The sequence below is a fragment of the Oryzias latipes genome, chromosome 18 (genome assembly GCF_053564925.1).
Source record: "Oryzias latipes strain Hd-rR chromosome 18, Olatipes_Hd-rR_3.1".
Taxonomy (NCBI): Eukaryota; Metazoa; Chordata; class Actinopteri; order Beloniformes; family Adrianichthyidae; genus Oryzias; species Oryzias latipes.
Window position 1 is genome coordinate 5,782,829 of NC_136254.1, and position 22,396 is coordinate 5,805,224.

Sequence of the window (22,396 nt, forward strand, 5' to 3'; positions counted from 1 at the left end):
CTTACAGGGTGGTAGGTTCCACTGGTGTCCACGCAGCCACAGTCCTTCAGGGGCACACATTTGTCATCACTGAGGATGAATCCTGGGTCACACTCACAGCCCTCCACACACACGTCCTCACAGCCGGGGGAGCCGACCACGCCCAGGCAGGTCTCAGGACACGAGCTCACGCACAGAGAGTACGAGCTGTTAGCAGGACAGTCCAGGGCTGCAATCAGGAGCAGAGAGAGGAACCCGGGTCATTAAAATCTTCTGAATTCAGATGGAAGACACTGTGAGAATTGAAGATGTAGAACTTTGGCAGGAACTCTTCAAGAGGAGGGAGCTGTGTTCATCTGGAGGACTTACGGCAGAAGTCTGGAGCCCTCCAGTGGTGGACGGTGACTCCGGCGCTTTGGCAGGCGTCAGTGTAGGCTTGGAGCTGGTCACACAGAACATGCAGCTCCCCGTTGAACTGACACATGTCGTACACACAACTCTGGAAGAACGGTTCAGGGTCCACCACACCAATACACTCTCTGCACAGCACAACAGGACAGACATCAACCATTTTTCAACCTGCAGGGCATCAGAATTACTGATGGTTCTAAATCTCAACACATGTTTGGTTCTGGTTCTCCTCAGGAGCTGACTTCTCACCTGAAGGGTCCAGAAGGATCTTCTATTTTTCCACACTTGTCTGGTTTGGTCACCTCAGCCTCCAGTTCAGGGTCACAGTCTAGGTCAGGCGTTGTTCCTGGGCTACACCTGGACACCACACATGTTCACACATCCTCAGTCCCATTCTTCCAGGACAAATCCGGAAACTGTCAGACCTCAGCTCAGTCAAGACTCTTCACTCACCATTCATCCTCGTCCTCCTCTGTCTGCCAGCTGTTCCCAAAATCGTTGACATTTCCTGCTGGAGTTCCGTCCGGTTTGGTGAAGTCGTTGCCTGCGTTCCCGTCATAGTCACCACAGAGGCCGCACATCTGGTCGTGGTAGGAGCTGAAGGAAAGCAGATGAAGGGCTTAGTGCTTCTGAGCTTCAGCGCTAACAAAACTAAGATGTTCCATCGTGAGAACCAAACCAACCTGGGGACGGAGATCTGGGCGTGATGATTTCCATCCCAGCGCACCCTCAGGCCAAAGGTGGTCTGCAGGATGACGTACTGACCGGAAAGACTGAGGGACATGAGTGGGGAGGGGTTGTGAGGGAAGGCCACACGCTTGCCGTTCACCTGCAACACGTGAACACAAAGACTGTATCAGAAATGGGATTAAAACAGCAAAGATGAATGATATCCAGTTTACATTTGAGAACAAGCAAAGAAAAAAAAGAGTTCAGATGTAGCTGAACTAAAGCAGAAGAGGATGAGTGAAAAAACAAAAGAGCAGAGAGTAAATCCAGGAAGTTTCAATGGCAGGCCAGTTGGAAAACATGTAGGCCCTCAAAGCCTGAAGTTTATGACTTGTGGTTTAAACTGACCAGAGTTGTCCTGGACTTCATCAGGGTCACTGTGATGTTGTTGACGGTGACATAGAGTTTCTTCAGGTAGGACACTCCTGACACCCCTCGCTCTTCATTCTTCCCCTCCACAGAGAACCAGGGATCTGCACAGGAGCATCCACCAATCACAAGAGACATCAGTCAAAGGCAGACTGGACGTTAGGCTCAATGAATTGCTTCATTGTCAATAATGAGCCTTGATTTATTTGATTTAAAACATTTCACTCTGAACACGCATCATCATAGGTCAAAAGCTTTCCAGTATGAGATCTCTCAAGATCAGGGTCATAGAAAAGACTTGTTTGGTAACATCTGGCTAAAAAGAAATGAACAGTCATAGATACTACCTCTACATTTCTATTCTTCATTTATATTACCATAACCTTTTGCCAATCTGTTTCAAACCCTGAAGCACACTTTTTCTTGATCCCTGAGCTGAGAATTTTTTCTGCATCTTGGCTTGACTGACAGAAATTGCTGAGTTTCATGCTGAACTCAAAATGTGCAAATGACAAATTCAGTTAGCTTACACGCCTTTTGGAATATATATTTGTAAACTGAAATGCCCAGTTGCGCCTACCGGAGTCATTCCTGCATGTTCTTGCTAATGTGTAGGTGCAGGTTCCCATGAAGGTGTAGTAATTCTTGTCAAATGTGTTGTAGTGAGGATCTCCAGAGACAATGCAGTCCTGAAAGCCTACAGGAGAAAAACAAAGAATCTGAACACCTAACAGAAAATATGCCATATATTTGTGACCCATCTCTTTTCTTCCAGTAGCATTAACAAGTCATATTGTTCTGTCTATTAATTATCTACTACAAAAGGTATTTGAGGAGAAAGTTAAAATGAAAACTGACTTGTGGATACCATTTCCAACCAAACATGTGGTTCATACCACTGTATTTTCATCTCCCTTTGGTAATGAATATAGTATTTACGGATTGAGTTGCGGTGGCTGTAGACTTACTTGATGGGTAGCAGCCCAACTTTCCATCCTGCATTTTGCACTCATGCATTGGGGGACAGTCAGAGGCCACACAGGTGACAAAGGGGGAATCACACCTGCACTTGAGCTTACAGTCCTCCACATAAAACTCCTCTCCGGGCTGACAGACAAACAACACAAATGGTTTAGTTCTACTTACTGGTTAGACTTTCTAATAGATGACACATCTGCTGATTTGAGCAAACATCTACATTTAACAAAAAGAGCTGAGAAATGTGGGACGGGAGCATCCAAAGACCTGCCTACCCCCCTTCACCTGCTGAATGGTAGGGTCTGTCAACAGACAGAGGTTCACTGTACCTCATAATACTGGCCGTTGGTGTGTTTGCAGCCGCACGACTCCCTCTTTACACATTTGCCAGCACTCAGGACGTAGCCAGGATCACACACACATCCCTCAGAGCAGGCCCCCCCACATGAGGAGGGCTTTCCAGAGCAGGTGTCCTGACAGGGGTCAGCACAGGGCTCATAGTGGCTGTTGGGGGGACACTTCAGAGCTGTGGGGAAGACAACAAACAGTTGTTATTCTCTTTAAAACTCATCTGTCTCTGCCTCAATTGAGCCATTTTTATGGGTGTTAATCAATTTAAACGTCTGTCTTCAAAACCTTTCAATTTTTCTTGGGCTAAAACAGTCTGGAATATTAAAAGTGACGATTTAGCGTAAAGCAGATCAATGCTCATTGAGTCTATTGACAAGTGTCTACCTGCTGGTGTCCATCCTCAAACAACATTGATGGGGGAGTAAATCCACTTTTAGAGGAGGGTCTATTTCTTCTACTCTGCTCTTCTTCAGCTATTTATTGACTCAGACTTACGGCAGAAGGTTTCGTTCCTCCAGGGTCCAATGTCAACTCCACGGTCTTGACACTCGTTGACGTAGGCTTCAATGGCTTCACACAGAATGGGTTTGGCTCCCTCCAGCTCACACAAGTCAAACAAACAATCCTGGAAGTAGTTCTGGAGAGAAAAGCATGGCTTGTAATTCACATGTTCTTAAACTCAAAACATAACAAAACTTTTAAGATAAACCTTCAACAATATGTGGACATACGTTGGGGTTGACTTTGCCGTGGCACACTGCGAAGGGACCATTTTTGTCCAGCAGGATTCCACAGTAACCCTCATACAGTTCCTGTTCTCCTGGTTCACATCCAGGGATGGTGGCGTTGGGTTGCTTATTACACCTTATATCATAAATAGGAAGTTAAAAATTGTTAATATTTAAGCCTTTCTCCATACTAAACAAAAACGGAACTATGCAAGGGTTCAACTCTGAAAGAAACTCCTTTAAGTTGTTTTTTAGATTGAACCTCATGCAGGGAAAGTTATATCCACAAAGACTCACTCTGGATCAGTGTTCCAGCTGTGTCCAAACTCGTTGGCGTCATTGGTCATGGTTCCATCTGGTTTTTGGAAGTCATCTTTGGAATTTCCATTGTAGTCCCCACACAGTCCACATAACTTGTCCTGGTAGCTAAAGAGCACAAAGTCAGTAAGGTAGACAACAACAAACGGATCAGAGATGAAGAAAACTGTCAACAACCATAATGGCTGGTGTTTTCTCATTACTAACAAATTACTAGTTTCTATCTTATCGTGTCACTTTGCCAAATCTGAAGGTTTCAAGAGCAGATGTGAAGATGCTATGAGCGGACACTGTGCGGTCTTTACTTACTCTTTGATGACTTTGATGTCCATGAAGTGGTTTCCATCGTAGCGAACAGTGACACCAAAGGTCATGGAAACGGTGTAATGCTTCCCTGACTGGAACACAGACACTTCGGGGGCAGGGTTCAACGGTAGGTTGACATTGGTCCCATTCACCTGCACACAAGCAGGCAAGTAAAAAGAATTACAGATTACTAACGACAGACAGTGTTGGAATACCAATACACAATGATAGAAACCTTTAACGCATTGACATTTACAATCTCTCCCTCATTTCTTACCTGCACAACGCCTCCTTTGAGTATGGAGATCTTCACCATGTGCACATACACGTGCACTGCCTTCAGGTAGGAGATGGTGGGACTGTTGTATCGGTTTTCATTGTCCGCATGGACCTCAAAGAAGGGTAGACTTGTGGCGTTGCAGATTCCTGACATCAAATAGCTGCAGTTTCCCATGAAATCGTATCTGTGCTTGTCAAAGGTGGTGTAGTGAGGATCTCCTGATGCTATGCAGGTGGATGTGTCTAAAACACAGAAAACCAGAAGAATAAATTGCAGGAATTTCTTGTGGAAGAATTTTGCAGCTTTTAACTTTTCTTCTTTTCACAGAACAGGGATTTTTAGCAGCTATGTGACATTCTTACCTTTAGGATAACAGCCTGGAACACCGTTCACCTCTCGACATTCCTCAGAAGGGTCGCAGGAGTTATCCGTGCATTCCAGAGTGTAGTTCCCAACACAGCGGCAGAGTTTTGAACAACCGTCTCCAAGTACAACCTCGCCAGGCTGAAAAGAGGATCAATTAGTCAACAGATCAGATTTATACCTAAATGATTTATTGTCATGTTTTTTCTTCTCTTAAAGGTGAAATAGTAACTTTGACCTCTGACCTCATAGTAGTTACCATCCTCATCCAGACAGCCACATTTCTCTATTGGTACACAGCGAGGTCCCTTAAAGACGAAGCCCGGTTTACAGAAACATCCGCTGATACAGGAACCAGAACAGTTGGTGGATGGTTCTTGACAGGTCGGGATACAAGCTGGACCACACTCTATGTACTCAGCGTTAGGAGGGCAGGGTTCTGTACACACAGAGGAAAAATAGTCAAAAGAAATGAGAAAATGTAATGATTAATTATTTACATGCTAAAACTGTGTATGAGGATATAACATACTTGGAGGTTTGGTTGTCACTTCAGGAGTTGGTGGCTTTGGTGTGGATGGTTCTGGAGTTGGTGGTTTAGGTGTAGAGGGTTCTGAAGTTGGCGGTTGGGCTTTGGAAAAGAAGAAAAAGAAAGAAAAGATTAACTTTCAAGGTGCCATTACTGATCCACATGTTTTAATCCCAGTGTAACAGCAACTGGATTCTCACCTTTGCAGGTTGTAATGCACACAGCATCAATAGCAATGTCTGTCTCAGGGGTTTCTCCATAGGTTCCCATAATTACAAACTAGAAAAAATATGTGTGGTAAACAAATTCAGTGGATTCACATGCATCCACACACACACTGATGAATAAAAACACACATTTTGAGCCTCTTTGATTTCTTTCTATATCTTCTTAGATTGCATATCTACTCCTGAACACAAGTTTGCAATTGCAAATTTTCAATTCAGATTTCTGAGATAAAGCAAAACAAACTAAAACAATTTTTCTTTAATGAATTTGTGTTCCTGGACATGTTTAATTTCATTTTGTTAACAGTCATCCAACAGAGTGGCCACTGTGGTCTTCATGTACAAACCCTCGGGGCAGAAGTTCCCTTATACTGGACGGTGGCAAGCTTCCAGCCTTGACCTTGGTTCCCCGTGACCTCAAAGAGTGCGGGTCCAGGGTTTACATCTGGGGAGAAAAAAAGGATATTAAAACATTGGAATGTAACTTTAGATCCAATTTTGACACATGCACATCATCTACTACCTGTGATGGTGTGAACGCTGATCTTCATGGTGGTGCTGGTGCCATAAAGGTAGTAATAGAAGGTGAGCTCCAAACATCCGTCACTGTTGGTTATTACAGGACTTCTGAGTTGAGCACTCTCTCCAGGCATGGTATCATAGGAATCCATCAACATGTACTGTCCGCCTACATGTGGAAGACTTGTTTTGAACAACTGCTCCTTTTGTCAATTTACATAAAAGTAAACCAGTTAATGGACAATTTTTAATTATTTACTTTTTAACCTTTACCATTAGATCAATTTGTGGGGGGACATAGCTTTTGCAGGCAATGCTATGTAATGTTGAATTTGCAAAAAGAAAGAGAAAATCTTGACTGACCTCCAGGTGTGGAGAAGTCATCGTCAGGTCCTGTGCCTGGAGTGTCTGTCTGTCCAGACCACTGAATGAAGCCGTACACATCAGGATTGTCTACATGAGTCTCCCATCCACACAGGTCACCACTTTTGTCGAAATCACAGCCGGAGAGACAAGCTGCGGACCAAACATTTGGACATCAGCGCCATGAGAAAGTACAGGTGCTTTTGTGGAAGGTCTGTGAGAACTCACTGAGACATGCTCCTTCTGTGATGACAATGTTGTCCAGAGCTGAATCACATGATGAAGAAAGGCCTCTCTGAGCCTCAAACACAACCTGCAGACACACAGATGGCCTTTCTTTCAGACATACTTGTATCTTCAGAGTAAACCATTCATGGGTTGTTGCACACTGGCTGCTCTCCAGCCGTCTAAGGATGTAGTTGAATGTAGGACTCACAGTGACGCTTTGACTGCTGGGTTTGGACACGGTAACAGCACCATTCAGCCACGACGGGCTAATTGAACCGGTCCTTTTCCAGATCTCCTCCTCAGCACTGTCTGTTTTTTTTAGAACCCTCAGCACATTGGTATAATCAGTGCCGTACATGTAGTACACAAACTGGACACAAATCTGAGAGGCGGCCGTGGAAAAGGCCGGGCTCAACAGACGAGCTTTCTGTCCGTTGGACACGTTGTCACCTTCATGGTAGATGTAGTAACCCTCTGCAAGAACAGAAGAAAGTTAGTGCAGGCAGTTGTCTTAGGTGGACCTCAGAATAATTCATCATTTGCTGGTTCTGCTTTTCTAGAAAAGATATAAAGGCTGCGGACCTCCATCCGGGTAATCTCCGCTGGGCCCAGTATTAGGTGTTGGAGTTCCCCCCGTATGTCTGATCCAGTCACTGTTGTCTGTGTTGTCCTGCCTGAAACTGCAGAACGGGGAACTGTCCTGGTTGAAGTCACAGGAGGTCAGAACCACTGTTGGACAAACAAGAGAGGTGAGTGACTGTCTGTTGGTGTTGTTCTTGAAAGGCTAAATCTTGACCTTTCGTTGCCTGTCATGGTTGACAGTTAAATTATAAAGCTAAAGTCCACATCAGTCCAGAGCACATGAGGTGTTGAAACTCTGCTATGCAATATGTGTGCTATTAGAACAAAAAAGATACAAACCTTCTTCTCTCTGGTTTATCTGCCGTCTGCAAAAGATGCAAAAACAGAGGATCAGCCAGTGGTGGACAAGCAGAAGACATTATCGGGTAGAAGACTTATAGTGGTTATTGATAACATTTTGCCTTATTCATTCCCTTTTAGTGGACCTCATGCAGGAATGGAGGATAGAAGAGTGTAGATTTATGTCCTGCAGTAGACAGGATTGAACCATGAGCCAACTTCTCGTGAGTCGTGGTCCCTTAAAGGAGTGTCAGATTCCAGGCCTTTCGGGCCGGTGCGAAAACATGTTTTCCAGCCAATCTGCCATTAAAGCTCCTTATTAGCTAAACACATCTGTTCCAGGTAATCAGCAGCAAATAAGGCAGGATTTTCAGTACTACGAGAAGCAGAGATGCTCTGCTGCTTTCTTTTCTAACAATTTTAGGTGTCTTCATCTTGATCTGGTCAAACATTTTATTTTTATCGACTACTCTACCCAAGTTTTATCTGTAACCACAAACACTAGAGATTTTTGTAAAGTTTGTAACAAGTCCACGACCTACACTGATGCGTCTATTCCAGTGAATTTGGAGGTAATGGTGAAGTAATCTAGAATAGAATAAAACTGTATTGATCGCACATAGGGGAGATTACCTAAAAATAAAACAAATAAATGTGAAAAAATCTCAGATAATGGACAGAGGAAACACCTGAACGTTCTGACGTTCCAGCTAATGTTAGATAAAGCAGATTGCTGTCGCATCTTTTTTTCTGTTACATGCTATCCAACCTCAAGATGATAAGATAACTGATAAGAAGTATTGCTTGGAGGCCTTTAAACATTGTACAGAATGACAGCTTTCATGACTTAGTAAATTCCCTTTAGTAACTGCGTCTACCAAACTTAACATGGACGTCAGCATATACGGATTAAATTAGAGTACAAAAGCTTCCTGGACGATTTTAGTTCAATGTGGGCAAATTTTATTTAAATTCCCACCAAAATTGTGTTTTTGGTGTTTTACAATGTTTTTGTGATATTTTTGGGATGATGGAGGACATATTTATACCCAAAATTGCATTTCTAAATATTTCTTTATTCAAAACGTTGTGAATCAGGAGTAGAAGGAGAAACGCTGTATAATAAAGATCCTATTTGTTCGGTAGAAAACACACTGGATGGGCCTCAAGCTCCCTGCTCTGCTCAATTCTGATGCATCCACCTGATAGATCCATGAACGTCTTTGGTTTTTTCTTTTTAGGAATCATTCTGCTACCCTTTTAAACACTTCCGAGGCATAAATTGAATTGTCGCGGCATTTATTACTCAGAATAGCAAAACACGGAGCCTCAAATCAGATTAATCCAATCTGCAGTTGCACGTGTGCACTGCATTGATAAAAAGGAGCAATGAAAACAAATACTGGTAATTAAATAAGGAGTAGCGATGAACTATAAAGCCATAAAAAAGATACAATAAAATTATAAAAGTTTGAAGACAAAATACACATCCACGCACACATTGACAATTTACATTAGTATTTTTTTTTTTTTGATTAAAGTATTTACTGTTTCAATGCAATTTAAGAAGACAAATAAAATGTTCAGTCTGTTTCTTCTCGTTTCCAGAGTTTAATAAGTTCTCCCTGAGGGCAGAAGTTCAAATTGATCATTTCCTGGGTGGAAACCTTGTCTCATATTATGTCTAATCTCTTCCTCCAAATGACAAAACCTGATGTCATCAAGCAATATTAAATAATATGAGACTTTTAACCCAGAGAACCTTTCTTTTTATACAGTATGCATATATTCACTACCAGGCCAAAACCCATTAAAAGGTGAATTCACAGACTAAAATAACAGAGTTTTCATATAAAATATGCTAAAAAAAAGTGCATAATGAAACTGTTAGTACAAAAAAGTAAGATAAAATAAAACCTCAGAAATGTAAAATTAGAGCTGTTCATTTATTAATCTTTCTTTATATTTGTAATTATAAAGAACTGTGTCAGTCTCGTCTAAACGGTAAAGCGCAGATCTTTCCAACACAAAACAATCCATTTTCAGCTTCATGAAAAGAAAAACAGGGTTTTGTTTGAGTCACTGCCAAACTTTAAAACCCTTTTCAGTTTTTTCACTTGTAAATTCTCATTCTTATTCAGAGTCATTAAGGGTTTGGGGTTTGTAGTTTACTTCCAGTTGTTTTTGTGTAAACTCTAAACCTCTGTCAAAACTGTATTAAACCAACAAAAAAAATCTTCACAACGTATTTTTTTAAAGCTGCTCAATTGGAAAAATAATTATAAAAATTGGTTAAAATAATTGTAAAAAAAAATCTATGCATTTTATTTATTCTTAATTAATATGTACTTATGATTATTTATTAATTTCAAGTGTTAAAAATAATTTAATACTATAATAAGAAAATTACAAAACACAGATACAGCAAACCTATTTCCGATATAAAGTAATTATAAAATAAGGAAAATTCAAAATAATATGTCAGAAAATGATGTTATCTTCTTGACAGCATAATAACTAATAAATATAAATAGATTTTCTTGCAGTAATTCACTTTAGATTAATTAAATATAAGGATTATCAATAAAACGTCAAATAGAGTTTGGTTTCTTTCTTAAACGGCATTGCTGTCATAATCTGGTTCATGTCAGATTAAATGCAGACGATTTATCAAGAACCAAAATTAAATAAAGATAATAAATAAAACGTTCTTAGATCATCTTATGATCAATTGTGATTTTAAATATGACATATAAAGGCTTTTTGTTTGCTTGTTGTTGTTTAAATTGTTAGACTTTCAAACATAAAAAGCTAAAATTTATCAAGAAATTATGAACATGTAACAAAAAATTGAACAAACAGAAAGATCATTAATGGGTTTGATCAGTTTCTGATTATTATAGGAATGTCTTGGTGAGGTTACCCACCTTTGAGGGACCTCATTGGCACTGCAGCTGCACATCCATAGGAGCAGAAAGATAAACGGCAGTCTGTCCATGACAGGCAGCAGAGGAAGACAGAGAGTCTCATCTGCAGAGGTTATATATGGAGGAGGAGGAGGAGGAGGAAGAAGATGGATTCAACCTTCTTCCACACAAGACCTGTTCCCTGGGTGGTGTTTAGGCTCGGTTACGCAATGCTGCAAAATGTGTTAATGAGTAACAGTGAACGATATGGACAGGGTGTGTGCCGCAGTGAGGGTGTGGACCCCCATCATGCCCCACGTTAAAACCAAGAACTTGGACTGTCATAAGCTTGCTGTGTAATAAACAGAACACTTTGATCACCTGGACACACCTGCCTGTCGCCTCGGGGATTTTCTGCCACCAAACAAGCCTCTCTGCAAAGGGGAGTCAGCATCACTGCTTCATCGCTGCATCAACCCACTGCCCTCCGTGTCCTCCCCCTGTTAGACCATCAGCCCATTCCATCAGGAAAACCGTCAAATTTCTCCCTTTGATCCCTTCTATATGCTTTTACCATCTCTCTGAATGATGGCGGTCTACCAGCTGTACGTTATTTAGGGATCTTTGTCTTTTTAACTTGTCCCAGTGTTATGTTGCCACAAAGGGGCCCAAGCCTGGTCCCCCCGTGGCGGTCCGTACCACGGATAAAAGACAGGGGTTGTGTCAGGAAGGGTATCCGGCATAGAAATCTCTGCCAAACCACCTGTGCAAATCAAATATAAATCTGATTTGCTGTGGAGAACCCTGATGGGTTATGCCAAAATGTGAACAATCAACCAGGGTTGATTTGTTTTTGTTTTATCAGCATCAGTTCAAATGTTTGTCCGCTTTCCCCCTGATCCATGGCTCTTGTGTTTCATTTCATGTTTAAAGTGATCATGCTACCTTAAGGGGTTATCAGTTAACAACAAGTTTACAACACGTCTTGTGTTGAAGAAGGTTGACTCCATCTTCCTCGTCCTCCTCCTCCATATATAACCATATGAAGTTTGTCTCTTTATCAGATCCTCGTGTCACTTTTGTTTTGCCATCAGTAGTCTACCTCATCACCTTTTGGTCAGTCTTGTTGTTGTCTTGTTTCATTTGAAAAACCTGGTTCCGCTCTCCTGCACTTTGACCCTCCAAAAAACCCCTCAAGGGGTTTAAAAAAGGAAAATTGAATTAAAGCAGCTTTTATGGACCCCCACTTCTCTGCTGCCCCACTTCTCTACTGTAGTTATCTCAAGAAAACTCAGGGGGGAAAAAACACTTTTTTTTTTTTTAGTTTTAACATATATGCCTCCCTGAAATGTTTTGGTGGTTACCTTGGTAACCCAAAGACTAACCTTTGCTTGTAGGTGTGTGCTTTTTTCCGTGAGTGCGGTTGAAGTGTCAGGATGTGTTATCTGTATATGAACTGCAAGGACGGTGTTGTTACTGTACTGTAATCACTTTGAATGTGACAGAACTATTGACTAACCTGCAGGAATTATTTCCGTGTCAGTTTCTACTCAGCCTGTTTCTCACTGTTACTGTGACATAAACACTGCTGTGTAGGTTAAAAAATAAAAATGATAGGTCAAAATCATTCATTATAGTTCTTGCTCTTCATCTTAAAGAACCACTCTGATGGATATTGTGTTTTTGGTGTTTTTAACATGTTCTTGTAGCATTTTCCTGATGATGGAGGACAGATATAAAGAAAATTAAGAACAAAATTTCATTTCTGAGTATATCTTTTTCAAATGGTTGTCAATCAGGAACATAAAAAGTGCTGTTTGAAAAAGCTTGTAGCAGTGACGTCAAAGCTACATTCGACAGGCCACAAACTCCTTGCTCCGCTCCATTCTGATTGTCTCCTCTGAGCTGAAATCTGACTCAAAACTGTATGGCTCAATAGCTCCAATATTGCTCGCAATTTTTGTTGCACCGGTAATGTTAGGTTAGGGTTGTGAGGGGCTGTAAGCTGGCGGGAGAGAGCATAAACAAAGGGATGATGGGAAATGATTGCAAGTTTCTAATGAAGTCCTGCCGCTCTGCAGAAACTATGTCCACTGGGAACACTTTTACAATAGACCGAAATATGATCAGAATGGGACTTTAAGAATATTGAGCAAGTACTTGAGTAAGTAATAAAAATTACATTTACTCACTTGTATTTATATTAGCACCTTTATGTACATTTAAAAAAAAGGTTATAAAAAAAGTTTTGCTTTGCGTAAATTTGAGTTTCTCTTACGTGGATTATGATGACAATATCTTATCAACAATAGGCTGTATCTGTGTAGTTAGACAAGAATGGAGGGATGAACTTCAGGTTATGGCGAACAAGAAGGGATGGAAATGATTCGACATGTTCCACAAGTAGGAAAAGATCAAAGGAGAACTAATGAAAGGGAGAATTGATGAATGATGAGAGCTCAGAGAAGAGGTGACTGTTGAGGAACAAGAAGTGGCAAAGATCAGTGAAGATGAAGACGTTGAAGAGCATGAAGAGTGGGAAGATGGGAAGTCCTAACAACACACCTGTGCAGGTATGGAAGAGTTTAGGAGAGGTGACAGAAAGGTTTCTGACTGGGCTGTTCAACAAAATCTTAGAGAGTGGAGGGATGTTGTGGTTCAATTTTGTGGAAGAATGCATTGAGCCGAAGATAGTTGTAGAAACTACAGAGGAATAAAGCTGATGGCAAGTTGTTGATAGAATCGACCTATATCATTGTAAAATTGTGTAAAAAAAAATAAAAGATTGTATCAATATTGGAAATATCTGTATTTGGGTAATGTAAATGTATTTTACTATAACGTAAAAATGAGCATCCCAGTGGACAAAACATACGTGATGACTGCATAAACTGATCAGTCCGTCATTCTATTCCAAAGTGTACAAAACACTTTAAATTTAGCAAAGACGTCTGACCATCCAGTGTGCTAGAATGTTCTAATAATGTCCTTTTGGATTCTTTGGATGTGGAAAACAGTGGGCTGAACTTTAGGAAACTGAATTGTGAATGTTTTTACCATCAATTCTTTCTTGTGTGTACATATATTTCATTTACACTTGATTATCTTGAATAAATCCACGGAATCTGGAAAACTTCAATGTTCAGTACCAGGAATTTCTCCCTGAGTCCCACTGGTTGAAGTTTTGGCTAAAGATGTCCTGGATTAAATTTAAGTCAGTGAATCAGATCGAGTCAGACCGTTCAAAATGAACCAATATAAACTATGACTCTTATCAGCAACCACAAATTATGATATGAATAGAATAGTTGTCAACCCTTGTCCTATCCTATGACCCCACCCTTCCATTGACGTGTTCTCCCTACCATGACGTAGGTGGATAAAGGTGAAGAGGATTTCGTTTAATCCATGGACACCAGTGAAGATCACAAATCATTAAAGAAAAAAGGTTCAGATCACTGTCTAGTGGGTCTAGATGACCCAACTCCCAATGTTAAAGTGCCTAGGATAGTACAAGGGTTACAATGAATAGTTACATCCCTACCTGTTGGTGGGATTTAGGAGCTCAAGGTGGAGGAGGGACTGCACCAAGCATCAGCTTTCAGCCCCATCTTGTTTGTTTTGGTGATGGACAGACTGACAGGTGATGTCAGATAGGAATCTGATGTTTGCAGATGCCATTGTGACCTGTAGTGAGAGCTGGGAGAAATTGGAGGAACGTCTAGAGAGGTTCGAGGTTTGCTCTGAAAAGAAATGAAGGTCAGCGGCAGCATGGATGTAGAGAAGAGGGGCTGAGAGCGGTTGTTGTGAGTGAAAAGGATGCAGAGAAGGCAACTTCTAATCAACAGTTTTTGATAGTTGGTACTGTTTCACTGTTGGAGCTATTTCAAACATTCATTAACTTTTTTTTCTACTTTTTTGTTATTTTTTTTGATAAACAAATATGCTATTGTGGGAATTCATTTCCCAACAGGCCAGAAGTGTTTCATTGTTTTTGTGATTTTGTATTAATTGTTTTAGTGGTGGGCCATCTTTTTTGATTGCTTTATTGGGGGTTTAAATGATCCATGCAGTTGCACGCAGGGCAATTTTGCTTTCTGTGAGGGCTTGGTCCATTTATGAAACCTGCACAGGAACAGGGTCCAACCCACCCAACTTTATCAGTGAGACAGGCAAACAGTTCTGTTGGGTCTATCAGGTTGGTGAATGGAGCAACTGTAGCTTATTGGTTTCTACTCACTCTCAGCACATGTCACTGACCATCACCTCCAATGGTCACTTTGACTTCTACAGATCTCAATCAGTGGGTGAGCGAACCAGCAAAGAACAACTGCAGTACCCATCAATCCTTATTTTCTATTTTGGACCTGCAGTGTTCTTTGAAGGAATGGAAATATAGCTGGTGACAAATTATTATGTGTCCCTAGCTTTAGCTTTATCTCAGCAGTTCCTCTTCTGAGTCACATACAGTGCACAGCGCAGAGAGGTGGGGAAGGAAGCTACCAAGTTCACAGTAACTTTACTGGCAGAAATAAGCAAAGGTTTACCACATGGCTGGGAATAATTCACCAGAAACTAAGATTTTGTCACATACAATGACCTGAAACTGTTTTTATTGCTTAGTTTTCATCAAACTAAAAGAATCACCAACAGTAAACCATTCTCTTTAGGCCACTCACTGTTTAGTTTGTACAAAAACATAGTAAACCTATTATACTTTCTCTGTACTTCTAAACTCTGTATTTCATGGACTGGTGGTGGTGGACATATGACAATCTTCAGGAAAAAAATGGTTTCAGGTATTTTCTTTACAACCTAAAATGACAGCAGGTCTCCATGGTAACCTGGAAAACATCAACATCTCTATGATTGCCCCATTCTATGCACACACTTTCACTGCAACACGCATAGCGTTACTTACATGTGAAAGCTGAGTCATTAGATCAGGTCTGCACTTTCACCTTTTGAGCTACATGATCAACATTAGGCTTTGTGGGTGTTCCTCTGCACAGGGCTTCTTCACTGTGGAGATCCCGAGTGAGAACCTCTTTTCCTCCACCAGGAGGCTTACATGTAAAACGGGCCATGGAGGAGTCTTCCAACAGGATATTGATCCCAAACGTTCAGCCAAGACAACCAAGTAATGGCTGAAGGAAAAGCAGATAAAGGTCATGGAGGGGTCCAGCCAGTCTCTGGACCTCAATCCTGTAGAAAACCTATGGAGAGAGCCGAGGCTCACAGATGCCAAGCCGCAGCCACCAAATCTGAATGATTTGTAAAGAAGTCATTTGTAAAGAAGATAGATAGATAGATAGTAGATAGACAGACAGACAGACAGACAGACAGACAGACAGACAGACAGACAGACAGACAGACAGACAGACAGACAGACAGACAGACAGACAGACAGACAGACAGACAGATAGATAGATAGATTGATAGATAGATAGATAGATAGATAGATAGATAGATAGATAGATAGATAGATAGATAGATAGATAGATAGATAGATAGATAGATAGATAGATAGATAGATAGATAGATAGATAGATAGATAGATAGATAGATAGATGGATGAAAACTTTATTAATCTGCCAAGGGAGAAATTCAGGTGTCCAGCAGCCAAACACACAATAAATAACAATAAAATAAAAGTTCACAAAATAAAATAGCAGTTCATATTAGGCAGATTCGTTAAACAGCCTGATAGCTGAAGGGACAAATAGGTTCTTAAAGCGCTCTGTCCTGCATCGCAAGGTTGAACCAAAATTCCTCCTGATGTGTGCAGAAACCTGCTCCTCAACCACAACAACCATCTGTGCTCATAATAAAGGTTTTCCCATACAGTAACTAAGTCTTTCTGGCAAGAAAGTTGGATACTTTATCCTTCAATGTAATGGAGGATGACCAAGTGGCTAAAGTTTTTCAGTTTTGACTTTGGTTGTTTTATTTGGTAAAACTATCGAGACCACAGCAGCAAAAACAGCTGTCACACACCAAATATGTGTTGTTTAAAACATCACAACCGATTCAACACTTATGTTTCCAACCCCTGTTTTGTGCATTAACTGTAGGAGACAGTTATTTAAAGTGCATAAAAAAAGAATAAAGGGGTCATCAACACAGGGCAAGTCGACAGCCTTCTTTATCTCTCTTCCATAAGGTAAATCAGCTGTGCTGGGCAGGAAAACAATGACAGCTCCGGGGTGGATAGTGGGCTGTCACGGCCTTGATCAGAACGCACAGTCAATGCAAGTAAAAAGAGTGACCTTCAGTCATCATGCACCTCATTAAGGAAACTTTGGGCTCAGCCTTTCTGGATTTACGGGCTCTTAGAGGTTTTGATAGCTCATAAAAGTGCCAAAAGGGTTTGTCTTGAGAAAACAGCTGGAGGTACTGCTGGGCGGAGAACCTCTTCGTCATGAAGACCTTCAGAGCATTTGGGAATTAAATGGGACAGGCTGCATGGGGCTGGAAAAAGTCCTCTCTAAGGCATTTCAGTGAAGTCAGCACTTATTTTGGTCAAGAATAGGGCAATTGCTGTACGAAACAAAGTGTTCCTTTTTTCCCCTCTGAAGCATCTTGTTAAACGAAGATAACAGATAAGCATTAAACTCAGTTGACCTGACGTGTTGAGCAGCTTTGTATCATAAAAGATCCCATCATCAACATGAGTTTGTTATGTGTTACTGGGCGTGTCCTCCCCTTATAAAGATACTGAAGGAGTTTCTCCAGAGTGTGGACCTTTGTACTGACCTTCATGATGCATCCTCTCATTTCTGGAAGCTTTCGAAGGTGTGGTTGGGTTTAATGGCAAATGTCTGCTGTATTCCACATAAAATGTGCTCATCAATGACTCGCACACTAATTTAGATTTTTAATTAAACTATGCAGAAGTGCTTGAGGTGTGTACAGCAGGAGCTCAGAGTTTATCACTTTCATCTGAAGAAGGAGCTGAACATCTTCTCTCTGCAAACCACCAGTACCCACAACTTCTCTGTGACACCATCATGTCCATGATGCAGATGAAAACAGGCCCATCATAATACCCGTGTTGGGTGTCAATGCCTTTCTTGGTGTTTTCTTAGGTTAGGAGTCCCTATTTAGTTTTTGATAGCTCCCCGTTAGCTTCCTAATTCTGGTTTTAGTATAATCCATTGTCTGACTTGACTTCTCTTAACTGTCTGAGAGCCGCAGAGAGCATAGTTGCTTTTAAGAAAAGGCTCAAGACCCATCTTTTTAACTGGGCTTTTAGCTCATTTTACTACTTTTGACATTATTGTTTTATTTTAAATTTCGTTCAGTATTTATTTATCAATTTTATCTTGTAATATGAATTTAAACTGTAGGTTTATTAACCATTTATTTCATTATTCCTTATTTCAATGTTTTATTCTTTATTTATTGCTTTTATTGGCATGTTTACTCTTTGATTCTCATTTTTATTTCCGGTGCTTCCTCTCCATCCGTGTCGGCTGCTGTTCGCCACTTCGCTGTGGTGAGGCTGGTCCCCGCCTGTAATGCTGCATTTGGCCGGTTATGCAGCTTTTCACAGAGAAGGAGGTCCCAAATATTAGCGTTTCCAACAACCAACATTTTGTTTTCGTGCTTAGCCTATTTCCCTATTTCCCATTGTCTATCTCCATCAGTTAGGGGGTGGGAGGTGGGAAAGGGGTGGGGGGCTGTGTGTTGGTCTGAGGAAGGGGATCTATTATAATTTTTGTGTTTGCTGTCCCAGTTGCTCCCAGCCCTGCAGTAGCTGCTGCTGATGCTGTAGATGTAGCCTTGAATACTTCAGCACCATAACATCCCACAGCTCTGGTTTTCCCCAAGCATAACTTTGGTGAGACTCGTTCTGCCCGGGCTGGTATCGTGCAAGACCATGCCCAAAAGAAATTCCACACTAATGGCCCCTTTCTTGGTCTCCTAATGCAAACTGATGGGCCAGACTAAGAGCAATTCACACCAAAAAATGAACTAAGAATTTAATATCAAGTTGAATTTAAAGCTTACATTTACTTGTTACATTGCCCAAAAAGTATTTGAGTTAGTGACTCAGTTACTGCATCTTAAAAGTAATTAGTTACAAAGTAAATCCATTTTAAATTAGTGTTAAAATGTGGCAATAAATGTTATATTTTTCCTTAGCTGTCCACAAACATAAAAAAACTTGAGTACAATATTTTAATCAAAGTGACACTTCTGGTATGATGGTATATTTCTAACAATGAAGTTATCCATCCATCTTCTTCCACTCATCTAGGACTGGGTCGTGGGGCAGCTGTCTAAGCAAAGATGTCCAGACTTACCTCTCCCTGGCCACTTCCTCCATCTCCTCTGGTGGACCTGAGGCGTTTACAGGCCAGCCGAGAGACGTAGTCTCTACAGCAGGGGTGTCAAACTCATTTTGATTCGGGGGCCACATTCAAGTGGGCGGACCAGTAACATAAAGGCAAAATGACAGCTTTGCTCTTGTTTTTTTACTCATTTGGAAAACATGCCTCAACCAACATTGGTTTACATTTATTATTTACACATCCATTCACAGAGGCCAATGGATATTAAATCAAATTAATTTCACTTAAAAAAAGGTCTATTCAATTTTATACTGACTGAATATTTTACATCTGTCACTGAAGCAATCCCGATGATAAACTCAAGAGGGGCTACCGAAAAACATGAAACACCTGCCTACACCTGCCTTTCATAGTGTGAAAAACACTATGAAATGTCCAAGAATCTTTTCCTGGTTTCTGCCTGAATTTTGTGGCAACACCTGCCTTCTTCCTGACCTTTGATGCGACGCCATCGGTGACCAGACTGACATCACGCGACCACTTCACTTCAACATTGTCTGGCACAGAAACTAGAGAGCTGACTATGTCATCAGCTGTTGCTGTGTCCGCTGTGACGGTCAGTTCAACACCTCAATGCAGTCAGTGCTTTCATCAACAGTGACCGAAAATGCAACAAATGACCGGATTCCCTCATTTGGCTGCCCAAGTCCCCAGTGGAAGTCAACAGCTTCCCACCTGAACTGAAAACAGTAAGAAGACTGCTTTCCCTTCATGAGGCTCCAGATGGCTTGCCAGAATCTCTTCAAGGCTATCTGATAGTCCTACTCCATGGGCTTCCCAAACTCCTCCCAAGGCCGAGTTTTTTCCTCCACAAAAGCCCAAGCCGCAGCCTGCATACACTGTCAGTACTCATCAGCTGCTTGTGGGACAATGAAGTCCCCCAAACGGGGGACTTTCCAGTACCCCTTCGACAGACACCAATAAGGTCAGGTACTACAAACTGCTGTTCGGCCTGTAGGCTGCAACCACAGTCAAGTTCTCTTCTTTCATACATTGTGTCTGACATTGTTCTTTGTAGTGTTCATTTAGATTTTGCGACAACCCACTTTGTAAAAAGATCTGTGGCTGTTAGAATGAACCTGCTGCTCCGCACGAGTGAACCGTGTCTCTGAGCAGAGCAGCTGCAGTCTCGCTGCTTCGTCTTGGCAGACAGGGAAGGTGCTTTGTTACAGTGCGTGGTTCGGACTGCAGTCCGTTCGGCCGCAAATGCACTTAATAATAATCATAACAATAATCAAAGCACGTTTAGAAGATGATCTCGCTCTATGTCGCAGCTCTGTTTGTTTACAACGGACCGCATAATATCTTCTTCTATGGTAGTGTCGTAATTTGTCCAGACCAACGGACAGCCTGTATTTACCTAATATGGAGGTTTATAAACATGTTATACTCCGACTATGAATGAGGAGGCCAGAATTGGTATACAATGTCAATATCTGTATTTTTCTACAACCAAATTTCTTCAAACTTGCTGTGATGGTCATGAACATCAATACCAACAATATTCCAGTGAAAATTTTGCGTCACCTTTTGATGAAGGAGTATTTTGGATGGTTCAAATGTTTTAATTTAACTATAAAGGCAGGATGCTTAGGAGAACTATAACTTTAATATCTCTAATATTCTGCAGTCATTCTTCTTCAAACTTGCTGTGCTGATCATGAACATCATTACCAACAATAATCCAGTGAAAGTTTTGTGTCACCTTAAATGAAGCAACTTTAGAAAGAGTTGACAGGACCAGATGTGATTTTACTTGGAGTTTCTTCATTTCTGCTTGATTCCATTCCATGTCATGCTCAACAACCCACAAAACACTCTTGTCAGTGTTGAATCTCACTTTTAGAATCTGTCTGATTATTATATTTCAGACAAAACACGTTATTTCTGGTAGTTTATTATGGAATGAACAGACATGCAATCCAAATGAATACATTTGTACATCAAATAACGATACAGGGCATGCAATAACTCTCATTTATTTCAGAGTACAGTACATGTAATTTCTATAATGGGTATAACAGTGACATGGGTGATATCAGCGCTTTATGCCGTCTTTCCAGCTCGCTGGGTGTGTGTACATGTAATTTCTATAATGGGTATAACAGTGACATGGGTGATATCAGCGCTTTATGCCGTCTTTCCAGCTCGCTGGGTGTGTGTACCGTAAACTATGATGTAAACGCGCATGCTAAAAGTCAGTGACGGCTGGCGTGACCGCGCTTCCGCAGATGTCGGCTCACTTGACCGCGGTCGTGAATTTGAGTTATGTCTTTTGTTTGTGTCTTTTGGTAAAGCAACGTTTAACTAAATATTCCACATTAATACCGAAAAGAACTGCATTTCTTAAATACTTTAGTTCAAATTATTTAAAGATAAAATCACAGATGTTTCAGCATAGAAGTATAAGTGTACTCTTAAAACGTTTTCGACTTCCACCTATCAGAACCCGTGCTGTCCAGTTGTGTTTGGATAACAATATTAATGCCTCAGTCTATAAGTGTGTGCTGCGATGGCCGAGTGGTTAAGGCGTTGGACTTGAAATCCAATGGGATCTTCCCGCGCAGGTTCGAACCCTGCTCGCAGCGTATGTCTTTAGTGATCTTTTTAAGAATAATCGTTGATATTTGCATTTTTCCATTCTGTTATCTTATATCTACGTAATGTTTTTGTATGAGTAGGCGAACTCTCGACCCCCCTTCAAAAAAAACAAACAACGGCTTTGTTCATATCCGGTATGCTCAGTGTTTAGCCTTCAAAATAAAGGCTCTTGGTAATGCAGTTACGATGCAGGAACAGCGGGTGTCGCTCTGTACTGTATGCTGTTATGCTGTTAAAAAGCCTGAACAACGATTTCTACATGCACTACATGCATGCATGTCTCGGATTGTAAGGGAATTCAACTATCTACGAGTGAAGAAATGGTTGAAGCTACTGAACTTTTGGTCTAATTGAAAGAGTCACGTCATCTGCCATAAAAGACTTGCCTTGTATTTATAACGGAATTTTCTTCTTTTTTAAAGATTGCTTTCAACCTTAATAAGTAAATAATGTAATATAACTAAATAACTAATAATGTTTTTTTATATTAGTGACAGAGGAAAACTGCTATTACACTGAAAATAATAGTTTCCTAGTCTTCTGGCATGTCACCATGTTTTCGTTTTTTAACTGTAAAAAAAAAATTAAACCTGACATAACTTTTTTGTAATATATTTTTATTCATCACTGTAATTTCTTGTAATGCAAGTCACAGAGGCATGTTTTTTTTTTTTTTTGCTGAATATGTAAAATGACTAGATTAGTCAATTATACGTACGAACAACACAGAAGGGCCAGTTTAATCTAAAGTGATAAATTAAATAATCCTTTTTCTAGTTAAAGTGAATTTCCAAATGTTTTTTTCTGGACAAAAAATAAGACATCGGACAGTTCAGATGAAATCACGGCTAGACAGAAAAGGCACCGCTGGGATTCGAACCCAGGATCTCCTGTTTACTAGACAGGCGCTTTAACCAACTAAGCCACGGCGCC

At 40.8% G+C, this 22,396-nt stretch overlaps 1 protein-coding gene and 2 non-coding genes across 5 annotated transcripts in view; 1 reads left to right on the forward strand and 2 right to left on the reverse strand.

Annotated features, from left to right (window-relative positions):
• zanl (zonadhesin, like) overlaps nt 1–10,701 on the reverse strand; it is a 40,976-nt gene extending 30,275 nt beyond the window's left edge. For 2 of the 3 annotated variants that reach the window (XM_078936697.1, XM_078936698.1), the window contains exons 1-26: nt 10,527–10,646; nt 7,600–7,625; nt 7,261–7,407; nt 6,887–7,152; nt 6,679–6,763; nt 6,451–6,603; nt 6,092–6,256; nt 5,916–6,013; nt 5,542–5,620; nt 5,345–5,443; nt 5,058–5,251; nt 4,812–4,953; nt 4,447–4,691; nt 4,173–4,321; nt 3,843–3,971; nt 3,549–3,681; nt 3,313–3,454; nt 2,796–2,992; nt 2,457–2,595; nt 2,069–2,185; nt 1,468–1,592; nt 1,074–1,219; nt 844–987; nt 640–747; nt 349–518; nt 6–208 (exon numbers count right to left, since the gene is read on the reverse strand). In XM_078936697.1, the coding sequence (XP_078792823.1) occupies nt 6–208; nt 349–518; nt 640–747; nt 844–987; nt 1,074–1,219; nt 1,468–1,592; nt 2,069–2,185; nt 2,457–2,595; nt 2,796–2,992; nt 3,313–3,454; nt 3,549–3,681; nt 3,843–3,971; nt 4,173–4,321; nt 4,447–4,691; nt 4,812–4,953; nt 5,058–5,251; nt 5,345–5,443; nt 5,542–5,620; nt 5,916–6,013; nt 6,092–6,256; nt 6,451–6,603; nt 6,679–6,763; nt 6,887–7,152; nt 7,261–7,407; nt 7,600–7,625; nt 10,527–10,597 (3,672 nt within the window). In that variant the 5' untranslated portion in view covers nt 10,598–10,646. Of the gene's footprint in view, nt 1–5; nt 209–348; nt 519–639; nt 748–843; nt 988–1,073; nt 1,220–1,467; nt 1,593–2,068; nt 2,186–2,456; nt 2,596–2,795; nt 2,993–3,312; nt 3,455–3,548; nt 3,682–3,842; nt 3,972–4,172; nt 4,322–4,446; nt 4,692–4,811; nt 4,954–5,057; nt 5,252–5,344; nt 5,444–5,541; nt 5,621–5,915; nt 6,014–6,091; nt 6,257–6,450; nt 6,604–6,678; nt 6,764–6,886; nt 7,153–7,260; nt 7,408–7,599; nt 7,626–10,526 lie in introns of all 3 variants that reach the window. The other variant, XM_023966188.2, reaches the window with a different exon arrangement.
• Nucleotides 10,702–21,368: 10,667 nt separating this feature from the next.
• trnas-uga (transfer RNA serine (anticodon UGA)) lies at nt 21,369–21,450 on the forward strand. Its single transcript has one exon. It is a non-coding gene; the product is annotated as a tRNA-Ser (tRNA).
• An 872-nt stretch (nt 21,451–22,322) lies between these two features.
• Nucleotides 22,323–22,396, reverse strand: trnat-agu (transfer RNA threonine (anticodon AGU)). Its single transcript has one exon. It is a non-coding gene; the product is annotated as a tRNA-Thr (tRNA).